This window comes from Arvicola amphibius, chromosome 3, assembly GCF_903992535.2.
Source record: "Arvicola amphibius chromosome 3, mArvAmp1.2, whole genome shotgun sequence".
Lineage (NCBI taxonomy): Eukaryota > Metazoa > Chordata > Mammalia > Rodentia > Cricetidae > Arvicola > Arvicola amphibius.
In genome coordinates this window covers 77,662,625-77,686,183 of record NC_052049.1, presented here as the reverse complement: position 1 = coordinate 77,686,183, position 23,559 = coordinate 77,662,625, and the positions used below count along the sequence as shown (strand labels likewise).

Below are 23,559 nucleotides of genomic sequence, written 5' to 3'. Positions count from 1 at the left end.
TGTAGTCCTGCCCGTCCTGGAACTCTCCTGCCTCCCTAGTGCTAGGATTAAACATATATGCCACCTCCGCCAGCTATTTGAATTACCTTAGTGAAAAACATGCACCACTCTAGTGTATGACTTAGTAACTATTGGCAAGCAAGCCTATATATTGATAATAAAGAATTCAGTCACTGTTTTATTGGCCTTGGTTGCACCCTCCCAGCCCCTGTTGATACAAGATACTGATTTTCTGACCTCAGCCTTCCTAAATCCTGGGATTCAGGCATCGCCTGCCTCTCCTGCCGTGGATCCTGATCCTCTGTTCTGGGCTACAGATTTTAATAGTAAAAAAACCCTAACATTGTAAAATTTCAGATAAGCAGATTAATTAATGTGCCAACTTATTGTAATTTTTTTGTAGCTAATTCAGCCCCTTACATCATAAAAACAAGAGAGTCAGCCGGCGGTGGTGGCACACGCCTTTAATCCCAGCACTCGGGAGGCAGAGAGCAGGCGGATCTCTGTGAGCTCGAGACCAGCCTGGTCTACAAGAGCTAGCTCCAGGACAGGCTCTAAAGCTGCAGAGAAACCCTGTCTCAAAAAAACAAAACAGAGAGTCATGGGCTTTTTGTGGTTTAAAATCACCAGAAAAAATTTGTTTCTTTGTAGTTTTAGAAGATCATTCCTTCAGTAAGCATTAGAAAAAAAATACAAAAAAATGCCTTTTTGTGAAAGAATTGTAGTTTAATGTTTTTATTAAAATGTGATTTTAGATTTATACTTGCTAAGATTACTAGAAATTAATGATCCTAAGCTAAGATTAAACATCTGTAATTCTTTATATAATAGTCCAGGTTGAAATTACATAAAACCCTACAATTTCTCCTTAAATTGCATCATATTTTATTCTCTATCTCTCTCTCTTGCCTGCGTGTGTGAGAGAGGGGGGAGGAGGGAAGGAGGGAGAGAGAGGGGGAGAGGGTCAGGGGACAATTTGTGGACCTCCAGGGTTGATTTTCAGGTTGTCTGGCTTCCCTCTCCCTAAAAATTACCTTAATTCTGAAAATTCAAGATACTTTTTAGGAAGCACAGGGAGGCTGTGGCTCCTTCTTATCAGCAATCACGGGGTAGGTAGCTTGGCTTGCTGTTAGAGCAGATTTAAGTGCCAGTTCAGGACAATTGCTCTTTGTCATGTGAGCAGCTCAGGACTGGATTTATCAGGGGGCAAATTTTATTTTATTTTTGAATTTTTCCCTTTGCCTATTTTAAGAGTTGATTTAAAACTGGAGTTGGCAGAGCAGGTGGATTGGTCCAAGAGCTGTTACTCAGGGAAGAAGTCGTCTCAAGAGCTCCTTGTTTTTCACTGCCCCCCCCTCCCCCAACCCGTGGGTTGGGGGCTGGGGCTCCTTCTTCCTGTTCTGTGTCTTTACTGCTGGTGAGGTCCCTGCTGGGCCACTGGCTGTGTGGATGCATTGGTCCATGCTGTGTCTTGTTGGACAGGTAAGATACGCAGAAGTGCGTGTGTGCTCTGTCTAGGCAGCCACACTGAATGAGCATGCAGAAGCAGACACACCCAACTTGTCTGTTGTTGTGGACTGGTTCTTCCGGGTCTTTTGATCGTTCTTCCTCTTTTGGTGTCTTTGACCACTTAGATGGGTTTAGTTTTGAAGATCCATACTCACCAATCCAGTTTTGGCTTGTTGTAGTGTGGGTTCTGCTTCAGGTGTTGTTCTAGAAGCTGATGGTGAGAAACATAGGTTCTTAGCTTTTTTCCCATGCAGTTTTGTTATTGATCAGTTTGTTGTTTTCTTGACCCGGTGGTGGTATTTTATTTGAGGCGGGACCTGTCACTCTCTGTACAACTCCTTCTTACCTTAAGTCTATGGTAATCCTTCCGCCTTGGTTTCCCAGTGCTGGATGGCGGACACACATTATTCCCAGCCCAATTTGTTTTCACCGATTGTATAAGTAATAACTTAAACTATCACCGACAATAACAAAAAAGACCTAGTGTGCAAACCTCAGTCATTTTCTATTTTTTTTAATAGATGAGGTGCTTATCAGGCTTAGGTTCTGTTTTGAAACTTGTCGTATTTCAAACACCAGTACCTCTCAAATTAACAGGGGACTATTTTCTAATACTGTTTCGTTTTAAATTTTTTAGACTCATTTTATTTTATGTGTTTTGTCTGCATCTCTGTCAGGACAACCACTTCTATGCCCGGTATCTGGATCCCTCAGACTGGAATTACAAGTGGTGTGGTGAGCCTCATGAGGACCCTCTGGGGGAGCAGCTGGTGCTCTCACCCTGTGTGCTGTCTCTCCATACACTTGTACTCTTGTAATTAATTAGAATGAAGCACATTTTCCCCAGTGGGCATTTGCTCTTGGCCTCAGCTTTTCAAAATAATTTTAAGGTTATATTTTTCATGTTTGCCCACATGTCTCATGGCCACACACATAGGAATTGAGGACACATGCAGAGTTGCTTCTCCTCCATGACCGAGAGATCCAACTCGGGTTCAGCCCAGCACTGGCTTTTGATTTGTTTACTATACGCAGAGCTTCTCAGACCAGCCCTCAGCTCGTATTAGCTCCTGCTGTTGAGTCTTGCCACCGGGCGGCATTCATGAGATTGTGAAAATGTGCTGATGCTTGTTCTCCTTGGAATGCAGGGAACACGCCTCGCCAAGGAGGAAATCCTCAGGCATGACTCTGTCTCCCATCTCTATGCCTTTAGTTTGTCAGAAAGAGAAACATGAACTTCTTTGGAATCAGGAAAAACCTGGAGGCAGTGGACTAGCATGACCAAGTGGGAAGTAGGGGAAGGAGCCCTGTACAGTGTTTTACAACCCGCACTGAAGAAAGGTTGGGAATGGGTTTTATAAATCACCTATAGAAACTTTATTAAAATACAATAGAACTATCACTACATTTCCCCTTTTGTATAAAATAAGAGGGCATAAACTACATAGAAATAATATATACAGTAAGTTACAATGAAGTGAAGTAGAAAGTAGAACAGAAAGCTCCTGAGTAAATGGGAGCAGGGGGACCATGGAAGAGGGTAAAGGGGAAGGGAGGGAAGCAGAGAAAATATATGGTTCGAAAAATAAATAATTGATTGACAAATTCAGTGAAAATATTCCTATATCTGTCCAATCTTGTGAGTCCAAAGTCTTGTAACCTATTTTACTTTCTATCACCAACTTGCTTTCTGTGTCAGGGTAGCAAGGAAAACTATAACTCTTCTAGTCTTCAACTTCCTCAGAGACCCAAGCAGGAAATAATATAAGTGAGTAAGTTAGGAAGTACAAGCAAGCATCTTCAAGAATGTATTACAGCAACAATTGTTGGCTGCCCAGACAATCACCCAAGTTCCTCTGCAATAGGATATCTCCATCTTTGGCCTACAGGCCTAGCATACCCAACAGACTTTTCTGTGAAGCAGGACATTCTGAAGTGCTGTCCCTCCTTGTCTTGACAATGGTTGGCAGTCATTTCTTTGGTTCGACTGCTTGTCCAATTAGGAAAGCATACTGTCAGCAGTCTAGGCAAGGGCATTTTCTTGGTTTACTTTTGCTACAAAGAAAGTAACTCCATGTGCGTTCTTTGATGCCTGTTATCTTCTCTGAAGTAGATAGGTGTTGCCAGAGAGCAGCCATGTCTCATTGTCATAAAAAAATCCTATATTATTAAATATCTTTTAATTTTAGCCACATTCTGTAGATCTCTGAAGTGTTTGAAGATGACCTGTCTATCTAAAGTATATCTATGTTTGTTCAATTATAATAGGTGCCTAATTGCTAACTTGCATTTCCTTATTATCCTAAACAGTTTCTAATAACAACTTTCAAAGACTGGACATTTGCAATTACATTGTTCAGGGACCTATATAGGTACAATACCTTGAATACAACTAGAAATGTATGTACACTGTTCTAACCAAATTAATCTCAATTTGAATCAACATACAGAATTTGTATTATATCATCTAAATCCAATCCATTTAAAACTAGTAGTTGCCTTTTAAAAGTAGATTCAATAATCTACCTTTTTATCTTATCTATATCCTCTTTTTTTGGTTCAAAACAAGAATCTTGAACCTAATTTCTTTTTGTTTAGCTTTTTCATGACCATTACCAATAACAACTTATAATCAATCCTCCTAAACAGTAACAAATATCTATAACCCAGTAAAGACAAAAAACCACCCACCTCTACCTCTTGGGAATGTGGGCATTGTATTCTTAAATTTACTTCCTGCCGTCTGGGGGCAGTAGCATCTTTAGAGGATCCTGAAAAGAAAATTTTTTGGTTAGTTGTCAAATCCTGAGGTTAACTGCATCATCTGTTGGTCCAGTCTCTGCACAGTGGGAGTGTGGCGGGCTTGTGTGTGTGTTTCTGGACCTGGCAGACCCATATGAGTCAGAGGTGTGTTATGTGTATGGGATGTTTCCTATTCCTGATTGTATCTTGTAACTGAATATTAATAAAGTCAGTTCTGTATCAAATTCTGGTATAAATTTAGCGGTTTCCATATGCAGAAAAAAGTTTCTGCAAAATTGCAAATCGGTAACTATATTAAGAGGTTCTTTAAAATTCTTTAGTACCATGAGAATAGCAGATAATTCTGACTTTTGGACAGAATCATAGGTGCTTTGTTTCACTTTACTCACTTTTTTTCATTTGTAACCTGCTTTTCCTGATTTATTTGCATCAGTATAGAATGTAAGGGCTCCAGTTTACTGGTATGTCCCATACAATGGGAGGAAGATCCAAGTTAGTTCTCTTTATAAGTTGAACTTTTTGCTTTTAATTGTTAATAATTGGGATAGTTGTTAATCTCTTCCTAAAAATTACTACGCGCTCTTGGCCAGGGTTTACTTTCTTCCCTAATTTGTCAATTTCATCATTATTAAAAGTTAATGTAAGTTCTGCTGGGTCTATTCCTGTAATGACAAAAGTCTTTAGTTTTTGTTTTAAAATTAGCTCAGACTTTTTCCACATAAGTTTTTAGTTTTTTTACTTGGCTTATGTGGTTAAAAAATATACATTCTAAGATAATATCTTACCCCTGAATTAAAATTCCTGTAGGTGAATTGTTGGGAGGGTAATAGAACCAGAATGCAGTTAAGATTCAGATCCACACAATCACGTGGTTCTTCTTAATTTCTCTTCTATCAAAGCCAATTCTTTTTCAACTTCAGCTAATAATTCTCTGGGACTAGTTAAGTCCTGGTCACATCTAAGGTTTTGTTTAAACGAATCAGTTCATCAGGACCTATCCCAATAGTGCACCAATTACAAGGGACATGTCTCCTAGCAATCTTTGGAACTCATTAGAGTCTCCACTGGGGCTCTCTCCTAATTTGAGCCTTTGTGGTACTATTTCCGTAACCCTATTTATAACCCAAATAATTAATAGGAATCCCCTCTTGTAATTTTTTCAAGGAGCAGTCTGTAATCCCCAACAAAGCAAAATTTTCTTTACATTTTTTTTTTCTAAATTATCTAAAAGGTCAGAAAGTAAAAGGTCAACCATTTTATGTAAACTATAGATTCAGGAAATGCTTATGTATCATTTTCAGTGCCGACTCTCAAAGTATTGACACAGGGAGGGGCTATTTAACATTCCCTGTGGGAGAATCTTCAATTGATATCTCTAGCAGGCTGAGAATTATCTGTAGGCACTATGAAGGCAAATTTTTCTTTCTTTTTCGTATGAAGGTATCGTGAAAGAAACAATCTTTTAATCAATAACTATAAGAGGCATCTTTTAGGTAGTAGAGAAGGCAGAGGAATTCCAGACTGTAGAGAGCCCATTGGCTGAATCACCTCAGTAACACTCTTAGAGCTGTCTCCATTCTCTATTCCAGATTTCTCTTTAACAACAAGTACAGGAGAATTCCAAGGCTGGTTGACTCTTCAATATACCGAGCATTTAGTTGATCCTGTACCAGCTGTTTGAAAGCCTACAGTTTCTCTGTTGTTAACTTAACCCATACATGGTTTGTCTGTCAACCATTTTAAAAGTGGGGCTGTTGGTGCCTTTGAAATATCAGCAGCTGTTGTACCTGTTCTTGTACAACCTGCATGGTGGGTGACTGTTCTTATAAGTATCTTGTAGTATTTTTCCTAGTAGCATGTAATTTATGGTTTATTTCCGAGATTCGGGGAATATTAATCTGAGTATTCCATTTCTGTAACGTATTTCCCCAGAAGTTCATTGCTGTGTTAGCCACATATGACTTTGATTTTCCTCTCTGTTCTTCTGGTTCCATCCATTCGATCCATCTTTTGCTTTGCTTTAACCGAGATACAATTTAGATCCTAAAAGCTGAACGTTTACATTCTGAAGAGGGTAGTTTGGACGCCAAGATTCTGATGAAATTATTGTTATATCCCTCCCTACCTGTGTCTACCAGATCTTCAATGACAACATCATTTACGTGTATTTTTAGTTTGGGTCTTTGTTCGTTTATAGAAGTTTGCTGAAATACTCACGTTATGGTTTCTCCTGAGTGTTTTGTTCTCTCTTCTATAGTTCTATAGTTGTTCTATTATCCAGAGCAGTATAGTTTTTTTTTTTTTCAATAGGCATTAGGTTCTTTAATTGCTTTGGGAAGGTGTTTCCTCTAAGATGGCATAGGAACCTGCTAGAGGCCTCTTGGGGAGATTCCCCAACAGCAAAGGAGAACCTTGAATGTATATTCCTTGCTAATCTACCTTCATTAGTCCAACGCCTGCCTTTGCCACACCTTCCACATAAACTAGAAGAGAGGGGTGTTCAGAATGGATTATTTTAATCTCTGAAAATCAGCTATTTTACCCACGCATCATCATAGTCATGAGATTCAATATTATTGTATCTAGAATCCATTCCTCCAAAGATGCTGACCTTGCCTTTAACAGTCTAATTATCCTTTTGCATAGAGATTGGGCAATCTTTTTGTGTTTTTTGTTGTTGTTGTTGTTGTTGTTGTTATTGTTGTTTTTACTGAGCTATATATTTTTCTGCACTCTTCTCCCTCCTTCTTCTTGTCCCTTCTACCCTCCCATGGTCTCCATGCTCCCAAATTACTCAGGAGATTTTTTTTTTTCTATTTCCATGTCGTTCAGATCCATGTATGTCTCTCTTGGGGTCCTCATTGTTTAGGTTCTCTGGAATTGTGAAATGTAGGCTGGTTTTTCTTTGCTTTATGTACAAAAGCCACTTATGAGTGAGTACATATGATATTTGTCTTTCTGGGTCTGGGTTACCTCATTCAATATAATGTTTTCTAGAGCTATCCGTTTGCCTGCAAATTTCAAGATGTCATTGCCTTTTTTTTTCTTCATTGTATGAATGTACCACATTTTCTTTATCCATTCTTTGGTTGAGGGTCATTTAGATTATTTCCAGGTTCTGGCTATGACAAACAATGCTGTTAGAACATAGTTGAGCACATATCCTTGTGGTATGATTGAGCATTCTTTGGGTATATACCCAAAAGTGGCATTGCTGGGTCTTGAGGTAGGTTGTTTTCTAATTTTCTGGGAACTTGCCACACTGATTTCCAAAGGGGCTGTACCAGCTTGCACTCCCACCAGCAATGGAGGGGTGTTCCCTTTATCTCAGATCCTCTCCAGCTTAAGTTGCCATCAGTGTTTTTGATCTTGTCCATTCTTACAGGTATAAAATGGAATCTCAGAGTTATTGGGATTTGCATTTCTCTGATGGCTAAGGATGTTGAGTATCTTTCAGTCATTTTAGATTCCTCTGTTGAGAGTTCTCTGTTTAGGGCTTTATTTCATTTTTTATTGGATTTATTTGTTCTTTTGATGACCAGTTTCTTGAGATTTTTGTATATTTTGGAGATCAGCCCTCTGTCCTGTGTGGGGTTGGTGAAGATCTTTTTCCATCCTGTAGCCTACCGTTTTGTCTTGTTGACTGTGTCTTTTTTTTTTTAATATTTATTTATTATGTATACAATATTGTCTGTATGCCTGCAGGCCAGAAGAGGGCATCAGATCTCATTTCGGATGGTTGTGAGCCACCATGTGGTTGTTGGGAATTGAACTCAGGACCTTTGGAAGAGCAGGCAATGCTTTTAACCTCTGAGCCATCTCTCCAGCCCCTTGACTGTGTCTTTGGCTTTATAAAAGTTTCTCGGTTTCAGTAGGTCCCATTTATTGTTTCTCTCAGAGTCTGTGCTACTGGGGTTATATTTAGGAAGTGGTCTCCTGTGCCATTGGGCCCAAGTGTACTTCCCTTTTTTTTTTTTTTTTTGTTTGTTTTTCGAGACAGGGTTTCTCTGTGGCTTTGGAGCCTGTCCTGGAACTAGCTCTTGTAGACCAGGCTGGTCTCAAACTCACAGAGATCCGCCTGCCTCTGCCTCCCGAGTGCTGGGATTAAAGGCGTGCGCCACCACCGCCCGGCCCCATTTTTTCTTGTACTATGTTAATATACCTATCCAAGAGCATGGGAGATCTTTCCATTTTCTGGTGTCTTCTTCAATTTCTTTCTTCAAAGATTTAAAGTTCTTGTCATACAGGTGTTTTTGGTTAGAGTTACTTCAAAATATTTCATGTTATTAGTGAGTGTTATAAAGGATGATTTTTCTTTTGAGTTCTTTCTCAGTCCATTTATCATCTGTGTAAAGATGGCTACTGTTTTGTTTTTTTTTTTTTGTTTTTTTTTTTTAGTTAATCTTGTATTCTGCTACATTACTGAAGGTGTTTATGAGTTGTAGAATTTCCTTGGTAGAATTTTTGGGGTCGCTTATGTAAACATATCATTGGCAAGTAGTGAGAGTTCAGCTTCTTCTTTTCCAATTTGTATCCCCTTGATCTCCCTTTGGTGTCTTACTGCTCTAGCTAGGACCTAAAGAACTGTATTGAATAGATAGGGAGAGAGTGGACAACCTTGTCTTGTTCATGATTTCAGTGGGATCGCTGTGAGTTTCTCTCCATTTAGTTTGATGTTGGCTATTGGCTTGCTGTATGTTGCCTTTATTATGTTTAGGTATGTTCCTTGTATCCCTGCTCTCTCCAAGATCATGAAGGGATCGTGAAGGAATGTTGTATTTTGTTGAAGACTTTTTCAGCATTAATGAGATTATCATGTGATCATGTGGTTTTTATTTTTCCATTTGTTTATATGGTGTATTACATTGACAGATTTTCATATTTGAAATATCCCTGCATCTTTGAGATGAAGCTGACTTTGTCATGGTGGATGATTTTTCTGATGTGTTCGATTTGCCAGTATTTTATTGAGAATTTTTTGCATCAATGTTCATGAGTAAGATTGGTCTGTAATTCTCTTTCTTAGTAGTATCTTTATGTAGTTTGGCTGTCAGGGTAATTGCGCCTCATAAAAACAGTTTGGCAATGTTCTTTTTGGTTGTGTGTGTGTGTGTTTTGTTTTGTTTTTTGTTTTTTTTTCATTCTTTGGGCTTTGCTGCTGTGAGATCATTTATTGTCTGCGTTTTTGTGAATGTAGCTAACTTCCTTGGTTTGGAGTTTTCTTTCTAGTACTTTGTGTAGGCCTGCTTTTGTAGCTAGGTATTGGTTAAATCTGGTTCTGTCATGGAATGTCTTGTTTTGTCCTATGGTGATTTAAAGTTTTGCTGGGCATAGTTGTCTGGGCTGGCATCCATAGTCTCTTAATGTCCACATATGACTTGACCAGGACCTTCTGACTTTCATTGTTTCCATTGGTAGTCAGGTATAATTCTGATAGATCTGCCTTTATTTGTTACCTGACCTTTTTCCTTTTCAGTTCTTAATATTCTTTCTTTATTCTGTATGTTTAGTGTTTTGATTAAGTGGCGAGGGTACTCTTTTACTTGTTTGTTTTTTTGATCCAGTCTATTTGATTTGTAAACTTCTTGTATCTTTATGAAAACCTAAGATATGCGTATCTTTCTTTAGGTTGTGGAAGTTTTCTTCTTTGATCTTGTTGCATGTATTTTCTGTGCCTTTGAGCTGGAGTTCTATCCCTGTCATTCGTAGGTTTGGTTTTTCCATGGTGTCCTATATTTCCTGGATTTTGTGTGTTAAGGTTTTGGTAGATTCCTTTTTTTTTCTTTTTTCTTTTTTTTTGACCAATATGTCGACTTTCTCTATTGTGTGTGCAGCACTTGAGATTCTCTCTTCCATGTCGTGTACTCTGCTGTTTGTTCATGCTTGCATTGTGCTTCCTGATCATTTTCTCATAATTTCTGTTTCTATAATTCTCTTGTTTTCTTTATTGTCTCTATTTTGGTTTTTAAGTCTTTAATCATTTAATCTTTTACCTGTTTGATTGCTTTTTCTTGCTTTTCTTTAAGGAATTTGTTGATTTCTTCCAATTTTTTGTCTTTTCCTCCATTTCTTTGAGGGAAATTTTCATTTCCTCTTTAAGGGCCTCAAACATTCTCCTAAAGTTATTTTTTAGGTCATTTTCTTCTGCTTCATCTATATTTGGTTGTTCAAGTCTTGTTGTTGTAGGGCCACTAGTTTTTAGTGGTGTCGTGTTGCTCTTTGTGGTGTTGCCTGTGTTCTTACATTGTCTAACCGTCTTTTCCTCTGGTTGGTGTATTTGGGGCTGTCTGTGTTTCTGGTGATCAGTCTTAGAGGTGCCAGTGGATCCAAGGCTCAGATCGTGGCTTCTCGTGTACAGTCAGGGCCGTGGTTCTAGTCACCCTGGAGGTCACTGTGTTCCTGGAGGTCCCCGTGGTCACTCTGCTGTACTGGAAATCATTAGGGCCTGCTCCTGCCTAGTGGGAGGTTGCTGGTTTGAGCGTGCTCCAGTGGAGATTGCTGGCTCCGGCCTGCTCCTTCAGTGGTTCCTCCCTTGTACTTACTCATGTGGGGGTCACTGGTTCAAACTTGATCTGGCAGAGGTCGCTGGCTCAAGCCTGCTCTATAATTAGCATATTTAAAAGCAAGAAGTTCAATTGTTGTTTGTCTGGCTTCTGAATTTGGTATCATTGTGTTTACTGCAGATGTTAATCTTTGTAGGAAATCTGTGAAGGTTTTCTCTTGGGCTTTAGTAAATGACTCAATTTCTTTCCTATTTTTCCAGTCTTGTCTCAAGCATTCAAAGCTCTTCCATGGCACAAATCATCTAAGGCCTGCATCTTTTTTTAAGAAAATATTTATTTATTATGTATACAATATTCTGTCTGTGTGTCTGTCTGTAGGCCAGAAGAGGGCATCAGATCTCATTTCGGATGGTTGTGAGCCACCATGTGGTTGCTGGGAATTGAACTCAGGACCTTTGGAAGAGCAGGCAATGCTCTTAACCACTGAGCCATCTCTCCAGCCCTAAGGCCTGCATCTTAGCATTCAAATTATCCAATTTTTTTTTTTAGCAATAAGACAAATGATAAAGCTGAGATTACATAAATCCCATCTAAATTAGATATCCTCATTTGTTCCATTTTTAAACTCTCTAGCATATTATCATACAGAGACCCAAATCCCTCCATTGTAATCGTTTCTCCCATTTTTTAATGTGCGAAGAAAGTCTGTTTTAACTAATTCCTCTGTTTAAGAATCCCCAATTGTCTTCCCAAATCTACCAATGATGTTGATGAAGATGTGAGACTTATTGCTGCTACATAGAACAGTAAAAGCCTGACTGATTTCAAGGCAGCTGCCTGCTTTGGCAGCAGCCCGATAATGGGGTTCAGGGAGAGCCTACTACCTAAGGTAGAGAAAGAAAGAGAGCCAGCTGTCTGAAAAATTGGCACGGGATTTTCTGGGGCTTGGGGACTGCCTAAAGCAGAACTACCCAGTGTAGGGCAGGTGAGTCCTGTGGTGTTTGGAGCCCAGGTGCTTCTGGGGTTTGGGTGGCAGCTGGAGAATGTTTCAGACAGGCTACAAAAGGAAAATCTCAAACTCAGAGCTTTGGGGGAGAAAGGAAAGAAAGCCTAGCCAGGTGGGGCTGGAACCCCATGTGCAGCTACAGCCTGTGCTAGTGGCTAAAAAGCCACAGGCAAAAAGCTTTATCGTGAATCCATACCCCATGTTTATTAAAAACCTAGAGGTAGGTATTGGGGTTCAACCTGAAGACCAGAAAAACAAAGCAGCCAAGCCACTCACCTGTACGAAAGGCTCAGACCAAAAAAGGGAGTAAGTTCCTGTATTATCTTCAGTGCTGGGATTAAAGGCGTGCATCACCATCGTCTGCCCTCTGGCTAACTAATGCAGTACTAGGATTAAAGATGTGTGCTACCAGATTAATAGAAATGTAAGATACAAGAGTTAGGTAGGAATGTGCCTAAGCCATTGGCCAAGCAGTGTTATAACTAATATAGTTTCTGTGTGATTATTCAGGTCTGGGTGGCCAGGAAACGAAGGTACAGTCTCCAGTTACATCCTATGTTTGTTTGATCCATGTTGTAGAATATTTAACTATGTAAAATTGTGTTACATTTGTTTATGCTACGGAATAATACTTTTAGCTGTGTAAAGGTGTGTTTTTGTTAATGAGGTAGAGATGTCTTACATTGGTTTATGCTGGTTTGTTTAATTATATAATGATGTGCTGCTATTTCATCTTGCCTGCCTAAGGTACCTGACTGGTCTAATAAAAAGCTGAAGATCCAATAATAAAAAAAAAAAAAAAAAAGAAAGAAAGAAAGAAAGAAAGAAAGAAAGAAAGAAAGAAAGAAAAAGAAAGATATGTGCTACTGGCTTGTATGGCTGACTAGTGTGACTGTTTTGCATTCTGGTCTTCAGGCAAGCTTTATTTATTAAAATATAGATGAAATATCACTATAGTTAGACGACCTACCCAGACTTGCCCTAATACAGACACTTAAAGATTAACTAGCTACAGGTTAGTTACAGGTGTCCAAGATATCACCAATGATCTAGTATCAGTAGTTTACCTTAGGGATTGCAGAGGTGGCTCAAGGTTACTAGCACGTGTTCCTCTCGCAGAGATTCACAGTCATCTGTAATTTCAGTTCCAGGGGAACCCAGCAACCTCTGAGTTGTCCAGGCACACTGTGGTGCACATGCAGGCAAAACATACACAAAATAAAAATAAAGCTTTTAAAAAACAGCTCACCCCGGTCTTTTGCCAACAATACAATTAAAACCCAGAAGGCTTACTTTTAAAAAATACACCCTGCTTTATTAACTCTTTAAACATGAAGGGTGTTTGTGTGTGGCTGTCTGTGCACTGTGTGACAGCACCAGAGAGAAGGGCAGTGCTGTGGTCTAACTAGACTGCACACCAGAGTAGGCTATTCAGAAATAGAAATAAGAAATAGCCAGTATAGATGACAAAAAATTATTAAGTGGAAGCTATGAACCCATGGAGAATAAATAAGGGAAGTTTAGAAGATGTCTAAAAGCAGAAAGAATTCATGGCTACCATTTATCACAAGCAAACAATTTCCTGTCCCTACCACATACACTGTGAGGAAGCAAATGCGATGGCCCAGACAGACACACCTGGAATCCCAGCACTTGGGACGCTGGGACAAAAGGTTTGAGAGTTTGAGGCCAGCCTGGGCTGCATGGTGATGCAGTCAAATAACTAACAGCAATGGTAGATTATCGTGTAGAAGAACACACGAGCATGGTTTATGTGCAGAGGGACTGAACTGCAGTTTGTGCTGGGTGAGAGGGTGCTTGAAGCCTTAGGATTGCTCTCCCAGCAAGAGGGGGAAGGAACACAGGGAATTGTTTAGACTTTAGAATAGGCCTAGCAAAAATGAAGACACACTGGGGTGGATATATTCTCTTTTTACCCTCATATAAGTGAAATTGACTTTGTGGGAGAAGTGGCTGAAGTCTGGTTCGGGGCACAGTGAGCCTGGAATACCTTTTCGTGACTAAAAGCCAGCAGAAAAAGCTGCTCAGGTCCTCTGTCATAGCACAAGGACACCAGCCAAAATGGTATCATGAGCATTGTCGGGATGCCCTTGGACTTACTGCCTGAATGAGTAAGATGCTGTGGAGCCAGCTCATCCTAAACCGTCTTAAAACCAGCACAAACGAAATTTCAGGTGATCAAGATATATGGCAAAATTAGAACTTCAGATTAATACCTCTGAAGGATTGGTAAATTGCTACCATATGGAACTTCTAAGGAAAGAATGAAAATTTAAAGAATCATTTTATTAAAACACATTTAGGATTTGTGTCTGCTGCATCCTGTGAACATTGTTTAGATTCTGTTTTAAACGAATTATTTTTTAAAAACCAATTGACAGATACTATAAACAATAAGGAACTGATGGGTTTGAGCAGTGTAATCATGTTTTTGTTTTTGTTATTATTTTAGTGCTTATGTGTTTTGAAATGTTAGTCTGAGTTTTACATTTGAGGGCTGACGAAATGGGTCAGTGGGTAGAAGCTGCCACGGTAGCCTGAAGAACCCGGGTTTACTCTGTGGATCCCATGTGAAGGGCGGGATGCCTTGCATTGCACCTGTATCTTAGTGCTCTGCTGTGAGATTGTGGGTGGAGACAGGAGAATCAGCTGATGCTTATGAGCCATCTGATGTTTGGAGTGCACAGTAAGAGACTGCTCGATGGCTGATGTCAGTGTGATACAAGCTAAAGTCACCTGAGAGGAGGGAACCTCAGTTGAGCAAACGCCGCCCGAAGATAGGGTTGTAGGCAGGCCTGTAGAGCATTTTCTTATTTAGTAATTGATGGGAAAGAGTCCAGCCTGCTGTGGCTGGTGTCATCCATAGGCTGGTGGTTCTGGGTTCTGCCAGTAAGGCTGAGCAAGTCAGGAAGCACACTTCCTTGTGATCTCTAGTTCTGCCTCCTGGTTCCTGTCCTGACTTCCTGTCTTGACTGAAAATGAACCATGAGGTGTGAGGTGAAAGAGGAGTAACCTTGGGTAATAGAGATCTTGCCTCAACACTAAGGCAGAATGAGAGGGCTCACTTGAGCCGTGCGCGTGCAGGGTTGCGTTGTTTGTCTGAAAATAGGGAAGATGGAGGTGCAGCAAGTTTAGCTGTCGGTTGACAACTTGGGGAGCAGTGAGGGGCAGACACATGAGGCCCACTGTATTATTTCTGGTTCTACATGCTTATGGAAATTCTTCTAAAGATCCAAAGTAAAGTCTTGGACGCCTAGAAATATGCTTCTAGGTATGCGTCATGACTTGTGAAGTCACAGTAGAAGGTATCTGTAACAGACAGTGGGGAATGATTCTCTGTTCCAAAATACACGTATGCAGCAAGTGGTATGGGAAGTAACTTTACTAACTTGAGTCCTCTGCAGAAGTAAATCTAAACTAAGTAAATGTAACTGAAAAAATTAGGAAGAGAGGGGGAGATACAGAAAATCTGGGTTGGGGTGGAAGTATAGGAACAAAGGGAGGAATAAAAATAAAATTGATAAACCACTGTGTAGTCTGACAGATGGCTCAGGTCTTGCTGAAATCTGGCTCACACAGAGAATGATCTTGATTCCCCCCCTTCCAATGTTCTTGTTTCGTGTCACCATGCTGCTGACATCTTAGAGGACCTAGGTGGACGAAAGAGAAGGTAGGGTTTCTGTTTCAAGTTTTATACCAATAGCTTGAATGTCTTCCTTGGTGGATAATTAATTCTTAACTGTTCTTCGCACTTGTTTATGGGCCCTGTTCTGCTCCTGTGCTGTTTAGTACTCTTCTGTGGCTGTGACCTGAAGGAAGGGCTTTTCTGCTCGTCGCTGTGGGAAATGGCTGGAGAGGATGACTGTGGCGGAATGAGAGACTGCGTCTCTCCTGCAGACCTTCTCCCTCCCCCTTTTATTCAGTCTGGGTGCCCAGTTTGTGAGTTGATGCCACTCACATTCAGCTTGGTTCTTCCCTCATTAGCTGAGCCTATCTGGAAGCATCCGCACAGAGAATACTAGAGGCATGTCTTCCAGGTTATTCTAGGACCCATCGACTTGACAGGTGACATAACTACCACAGGGATTGAAACCGGGGCCTTTCACAGACAGGCATGTACATGTCAGTGCCATTCAGCTAGATCCACAGACTGTGAAGATTCATAACTATACACTAGGAAGGCCGGGTTTGCTCACAAAATAAGGCAGGATGTACAAGGACCTTACCCTGGAAGCTAGTAGCTAAAGCGTGATTTAATTTTGCTTTCTTTTTAATGTCCTTGTAAAACATCAGGCATGCTGCCCCTGATGTTGTTGGGAAGTGTTTCTTGTTATACTTTTAAAGAGATGCTGTCAGGTTGATCCATGATGGCTAAGGCAAGAAGCTTGGGTGGTAAAGGTACTGCCCCTGAACCTGGTGAGCTGAGCTTGATCCCTGGGGCTTACATTGTGGAAGAGACAACAGCCTCCTGCAAGTTGTCTTCTGACCTCCACACGCCCACAGTGGCACACCCAGAGATAAGTATGTGAACAAAACGGGTTCCTCTAGAAGATAAAGCAGTCCAAATGGGTTACATGAGTTCAGCGACAGAAGTTGACTTTCCGGGTGGTGTTTCCGGGTCGTGTTAACGAAACCCTACCTACATGCAGGCTTACGTGGAAGGGGTCACGCAGGGTCACTGAATCCATATCTTTTATAGAAAGTCTCCAACCTTGTTTCTAATGGTTGTGCATGTATGCACACAGATTGTGTGGACGTCAGAGGACAACTTTTTGGCATCAGTTCTCTTTCCATCTTACTTTTGAGATCGTCTTCTCCCTGCGTACTGTAGATTAGCCAACCCTCAAGGAGTTTCCTGGAAATTCTCCTCCTCTGCCTCCTGTCTCACAGCAGAAGTGCTGGGATTACAGATGTGTGCCATTCCATCCTGTTTTATGTGTAGTAAATACCTTTATCTGCCAAGCACCTCGCTGTCCCTCTTACTGTATTTGCACAGCTTGCCACTTTGGTGGCATATGCTTTGATTCCTGTTCTCTGATGCTATACAGGTTCCATTTGCCCTAGGGCTTCTGTGACAGTTGTGACAGCAGCAATGAGTCGCAGGCAGCAATGAGTCGCAGCCGTCATACTCATGGTGACCCCAAAGGATGTCTGGCTGACCATCTGCGTTCTTGCTTGCATACCTAAGTTATTCTTTGCTAGTTTTTTTCAGGACACTTCTCTGTTTCCTTTCAGCCATGAACCAGAGAATCACTCAGAGTGCTCCGGTGAAACAGCCGCCACCCTTGGCTCCCCAGAGCCCGCAGGGAAGCGTCCTGGGTGGGGGCAACTCCAGCCAGCAGCAGCAGATGCAACTGCAGCAGCTGCAGATGGAGAAGGAGAGACTACGCTTGAAGCAGCAAGAATTACTGCGGCAGGTGAGGCCACAGGTTAGAGTCTAGCCTTTCTCTTTCGCTCTTTGCATTCTCACACAAGAGTCTCTGCTTTTGTCTTAGTTTGTTTGTTTTTTTTTGTTTTTGTTTTTTTTTTTTTTTTTAGGGAATGTTGGCTTTATGAAAGCAGGGTCTGTCTGGCCTGTCCTTGTCTTCTTCCTTGACTGACCTCAGGCTACATACCCTGTAACTCATGGTCATGCAACATGAAGAGCTGTGTTAGCCAGAGTGGTGGCTCACGCCTCTTACCCCACACTTGGAAGGCAAGTACAGAAAGATCAGGAGTTGAAGACCAGCCTGACCTTCATCAGACCCTATCTCAAAGCAAACAAAAAATAAAAGAACACATGAAAATTAACTGTTTGGGCCATAGTCATTGCAGTTTGAATAGAAAGGAAGCCGAGATGCTTGTCGCAAGGGCACATGCTGCAGACACCATGTTTCCCAGAGCTTCGTAGGTGGAGGCGCTCGGGGCCGTCCCTGAGGAAAGACATCTTGTACCTTAAACGAATTCTTGGTAGAGAGTATACCAGTGTGACATTTTCTTTAATGACATGTTTCAACATTGCTAAAGCAAAGAATTTCCTTTAAGACAGATTACAATGATCCCGAGTTTAGACTCCGCGTGCCTTTTGGTGTATTGTTTTCATGTTGAGGGACAGGAGGACCTGACGGCGAGGAGCTTGAGACCCTTCCCTTCAGAACACACTGTTGGTGTTCAGGCTGAGTAAGAAATTTCTGAAAATAACAAGTTGGGGCCGAGGTGTAGTCCAGAAGGAGCATTTGCCTAGCACGCGTGAGTCCCTAGGCTCACAGAAGCCCCAGCCCCACCCAACCATTTTGTTTGTTGTGTTTACCTTACTTCAAGTATTTAAGATATTGTTGATAGTGGGGATTAGTCTTTGGCTAAGCAGTAGATCTTTTCCAATTTGTATATGAACTCTTTGAATAGACGGTAACATAGTACAGTAGTCAAGAGTGTACAAAATGAGAATCTTCTTTATCTGGATTCTCTAGTTTCTTTTGGTTGTAAATAAGTGTCTTGTTTACCCCCTCCCCCCCACCCAAGATGTTACAAACACAAAATAGTTTCTGTTCTTCTTAAGCTGCCTTTTCCAAATCAGAGGTACTATGCACATTTAAAATCAGTTTTACATTACACTTCTGTTTCTAGAAAGTTGACCTTAAAGATACAGTAACTGAGTCATGGAATCCCAGACAGACTCGTCCTTAATGTTGGTCCTTGTTTATGTGTCCCTGTGATCCAAATGTGACTGGCAAAGTTTATGCCAACGGATGATGGGAGAATGGTCTTGTAAAACCATTTGTAACGCATGCACAGGGGAGCATCCTAATGCAGAGAACGCCCCGTTCACTCCCTCACTGGGAGAAAGGAAGGGTACAATTGTACAAAAGACCGAGAACAAAGTAGCATAGCAAGGATTTCAGTGTGTGGCTGTTAGAAGAAATAAAAAATAAAGCCTAGTGTGTTTGTTATCTGTTGTGACCAAATACTAATTGGGCAAAGTAAATGCAAGTTTCAATTCCACATGCATGTAGGCTACCAAAAATTAAGAAACTTTCATAATAAGAAGCTCACTTAATTTATAATGTCAATGTTTTCTCATTCATTTTTAAAGTCAAGAAATGTTCTGTTTTCGCTCTGTTGTGTTACATCAATTAGCCTGGTTTTCTTGGTGGGCCAGTTCTGCTGCTTCTAAAGAATTTTCCTGACTGTTCTTGGGTGGTGGGTCCTGAACAGAATGGCCCCCTTCTTTGGTTGACCTCTGCTACTTTTCTCTGCTACCTACTATTGCCTCGTGTTGAAGGGACAGATTTCTGTTCTGATGCTAATGGACTATTTTATTTAGCAGTCTGTAAATTGTGGACATCCTAAGGCCTCTGTGAACTTCCATCCGCAGCTGTGTCTTATCACTGAAACATTGAAAGTTCTCTCTTCCCGCTTCCTCTAACACAGAAGCAAAGAGCCTACCTGACTGTTACTAAATTTTGCCTTTGTCTTGGTTCCAAGTCTTGCTGTCTGTCCTCAGTGCTGCGACTGTGAGGGCCAGTCTGTTCTGTGGTGACTTCATTGGCTCCTGTCCTTCTTAGCCTGCTGTTTCTTGGGTAGCTTGGGAATTCTGTGCTATGGTGAGATGTCTGGATACAGTTTATAATCAGCCTACACAGCCAAACCATGTGGCTTACAGTAATTCTTATCCGTCTTATTTTTTACTCTTAGGCAATACGGAATATCAATCCCAGCACAGCAAATGCTCCAAATGTCAGGTAGGCTCTTATATGATGTTCTAGCATTGGGGGAAAAGACAACTAAATAGGAAGGAGAGACACCGTGTTCCTGGCCCTGTCCTCTCTAGAGATGAGCCAGAGTGAATATGTTTGAATCATCTTTCTCCCAGGAGACTTAGCATTGCTTTTCCAAGGGACTGAGGACTCTCTACCTTGCCAATCCTCTCAGGGTGTGTGTGTGTGGTGTGGCTTTGGAGACTCTCAGGACTTCCTAGTGCACACACAGTATGTGTCAGTAGTCATTCTGCCAGCCTGCAAATGTGTAATGATTTTTGTTTGAGCAGCTTAAAATAAATTTTTGTTTATCTCTTTTTCCTAATGTTTTAAAAGAGTCGTAAATTGAGCTAGCAAAGAAAGTTGTTAGTTTATATACTTGCAGGCTGTTCTTGGAAATCACAATGAATTAAAGTTTTTCTCAGTGGTCCTTCTGAAGGAAGGCATTGTAAATGCCGAAGCTCTCAGAGGAAATCGAGCTCTGCCCAGTTGGTTTCAGGTCTCTTTCTCCACGAGGAGCTCCAGGGCACAGTCACAGAGGGGACCCAGTATTGACATGGTTTGCTCTTCTGCCTGACAGACTCCTGTGTGAGCCATGGGAATAGTTGTTGTTCTAGAAACTGAAGTGGATTGTGCATGTTTCTGCTTTATAATACTCAAATTAATTTGTAGCTACAGGGTCCATGTACCCTCTTAGGTGAGCAGAAGGCAGTCATGAAAATGCTCCCTTAACTTTGCTCCACTCTCACCCCCCGCTTTTTCTTTGAGGAGTCACTGTATTATATAACTCAGACTGCCTTCAGCTTTTCTGTGGCTCCCCTGCCTCAGCCTCCCGAGTGCTAGGATTGCTGCCACACTGCAGCCAAACATCTCGGGGGTCTTTGGAGCGCCTCTGGCTAATAAGCAAAGGGAATGCAGTGTTTGGATTGGCTGTAGAGGCAGGGGCTACCAGAATGATATACTGCCAGGGGAATTCCTTGGCAATAACGTCAGATATCATCCTCAGAGACCAGTTAACTTTGTAAGAAAAGAAACTCTAACCTCCCTCCCTCCCTCCCTCCCTCCCTCCCTCCCTCCCTCCCTCCCTCCCTCCCTCTCTCTTCCAATTTTTGAGTCAGGCTGGCCTTGCTTCCAAATGCTGGGATTAAAGGTGTACACCACCACACTTGGTCTGAACTCTGTTCTCTATCTCATAAATGCCTTCATTAAAAAAAAAAAAAAAAAAAAAAAAAACAAGTAAGAGAGTGAAAAATATTTGAGATAATTTTTGAAAATGCCACTACACATATTAAAGATTTAAAATACAGGTTTTGTGGGCATGGTTGTACAGACCTGTACTTGGGAGGTGAAGACAGGGGGATCAGACCTCAGGGCCTACCTTGGCTACAGAGCAAGTTAGATACTTAGATGAGACCCTTCCTGAAAACAAAATGATTGGCTACGTATGTTTTAGTTGTCAACATACTGTTGGTTGTGAATTTGTCAATCAGTATATTCGATTGAGATGGTGCAGTCTGTGGATTGAAAACAACCGTGTTTCTCTCTTGTCTACACATTTTTTCCATGACCTTAAGATATCATGTAGGGAAGAGAATGTTGACTTTTCTCAATTAGCATAAGGGGTTTGGCTATTACTTGTCTAACAAAAGCCAGAACAGTGGAGGAAAGCGCAGTCTATTTATTTAATCAGTGTTTTTCATGGCCCAGCAGTCTTCAGAAATAGCAGCCCAAAGACCCAGGGAAAACAGTTTTATACTGCAGTTCAGTGAGCACTGGAAGGAAGATAAACCGCAGTGCTGATAAACCAGCAGTTCTGGTACAGCCCCTTCAGATCAGGACGACTCCTGGGGTGAGGTCTCAGGCCTTTTCTGGGGCTTAGAGACCACTTTCCTTGAAGAATTGGGGGAGGGGTAATGTTTTTTGGACTTTCATGGTTTGTGTTGCAGGAGAAAGTTCTGTTGCCTTGACCATGGGTAGGAAGAGGTCAGAAAGGGTCATGGCCCCCGAGGCCCTTCTTCTGCCCTTTCAGAGCACTCAGCTTGCCAAAGCACCATGCAGCAGTGGTCAGGGAAGACTTGGTTTTGAGGGTTGTTTGTGTGTCTGCTTTTCAGGATTTCTCTGTATTGGCCTGGCTGCCGTAGAACTCTGTAGATGGGGCCTCCAGAAATCTACTTGCCTTTGCCTCCCAAGTGCTGGGTTAAAGGTGTGTGTTGCCATACCTGGCGGAAAGATCTTAAATGAAGGTGACTTCCCGAGAGGTATACGAGAGGATCGAATCAGCCATGTCAGCCAGACGGTGCTCACTAGTCTACGAGGACGTGGGAAAGGAAGACTTGCAAACTTCACAGCTATTGCTTGGTTTGTCATCACCATGTGAACGGAGAAGTAGCTGTGGCTCCTTCACAGTTGATAGCCCTTGTGTGCCAGGGTGTCAGCAGGCACCAGACTCTAGAATGTGTATTGGTGGCTTTTGTTTTGTTTTGAAACACGATTTTAACTATGTAGGTCTCCCTGTCTTGGAACTGCCTGCTTTGACCAGGTTGGCCTTGAACTAGAAGTCTTTAGGATTCTGTCTTCTGAGTTATGGGATTACAAGTGTGTACCAGCACTGTCAGCATTTTTAAGTTGCTAAAGTCAAAAACCTTGCAGTACTTTTGATGAGGTTAACAAATCATGTCTGTATTTGGGGTTCTGTGACATTTGTACTTATGTCCCTGTGGGTTAATGAAAACCCTCAAGGCATGTGGTGTGAATCATACCGAAAGAAAGGTTTTCAAGGCATTTTTTAGATCTTCATAATTAAATATGGAACTCGTCACATGATTTATTACAGTGTGTTTACAGGATTCAGGGAAATTGTCCTTACATAGAGCTTAAGTTTTCATTTCCACAACCCAGAAGAAGCTGTAGCTCTGTCAACATCTCTGCTCTGAGTATGTGCACATGTCTTAGCCGGGTCTCTAACGGCGCGCTGCTTCTCAGCTGCAGAGGCCTGTGAGTGCAGTTTAGCTTGTGCCGCCAGGCCCTTCAGGGATGCGAAAACATCATCTTCTGGGAGGACTTTGCCCTCCCTCTCTTCTGAAAGTGGAGATCTCCCTCATGGTTTGTGGTGTGGTCATTGGCCTCTGCATTTGGTGAGCTGTTCTTCATCAGTGAGATCCTTGCTCCTTCCCCTTCTCTATCAGTTAAAGCTCTGTTTCTGAAGCCAAGTCTCACCCAATTGCCAAAGACACTTCTTCCCTGTGTATTTAGTAATAGCAAGGAGTTTGTCTTTCCCTCATCCCAAAACTGTCAAGTTAGCAGACAAATTGTTTTAACACTTTTCCCAGCACTAGCTCTTTCTCTGGAAAGTCCTACTTTTTCATAAATCCTAGATTTATTTGACTGGTTTCCCCATGGTTAAGTTGTATTGTTGGTGGGCATGTTAAAGCATTTGTAAAAATGGAAGGGGAAAGGTGAACTTGGATGGAGGTGCACTTGAGACAGGCAGATTGCCGCAAGTTCGAGGCCAGCCTGTTCTATGTTGTCAGTTCCTAGCATTCCAGGACTGTAGTGAGACAGGGTTGAGATGAGCCACAGTCACCTCCCACACACTGCTAATGTTCACTCTGTTCATTTTACTAACTGAAGTCTCTCCTAAGGGGGTGAAGCAATAAGGTGCTTTCTGTTTGTTTGTTTGTTGTTGTCATTGTTGTTGGTTTTTTCTTTTTTGCTTTGAGCCCAAGTTATAAAAGACCAATGTCAGAAACCATTGTGAAACCTGTGTGTGGTCCTAAGAACATTGACTGTAGGTGGTTTGTGGTGTCGCTCACCAGACCTGAGAAGTGTTTAATCCTCATGGTCCTGAGTACACGGCATACTCTGTCAATCAGAAGAGTTATCGTGGTTTGGGGTCATCTGGTAGAGTGTGCATGACTCCCAGGGTTCAGTCTAGCTAGTAGGAAGTAAAATCCCTCTTCTCTTACCTCGTGGGTCTGGGAAACTGAACCCAAGACATTGTGTGTGATAGCCCAAGAGTTTA

At 41.6% G+C, this 23,559-nt stretch overlaps 1 protein-coding gene across 1 annotated transcript in view; it reads left to right on the top strand.

Moving 5' to 3' along the window:
• The window catches only part of Yap1 (Yes1 associated transcriptional regulator), an 87,981-nt gene that overhangs the window by 51,973 nt on the left and 12,449 nt on the right, over positions 1-23,559 (top strand). Inside the window, 1 exon segment of the mRNA XM_038321493.2 lies at positions 17,038-17,219. Coding sequence (XP_038177421.1) covers positions 17,038-17,219 — 182 coding nt within the window.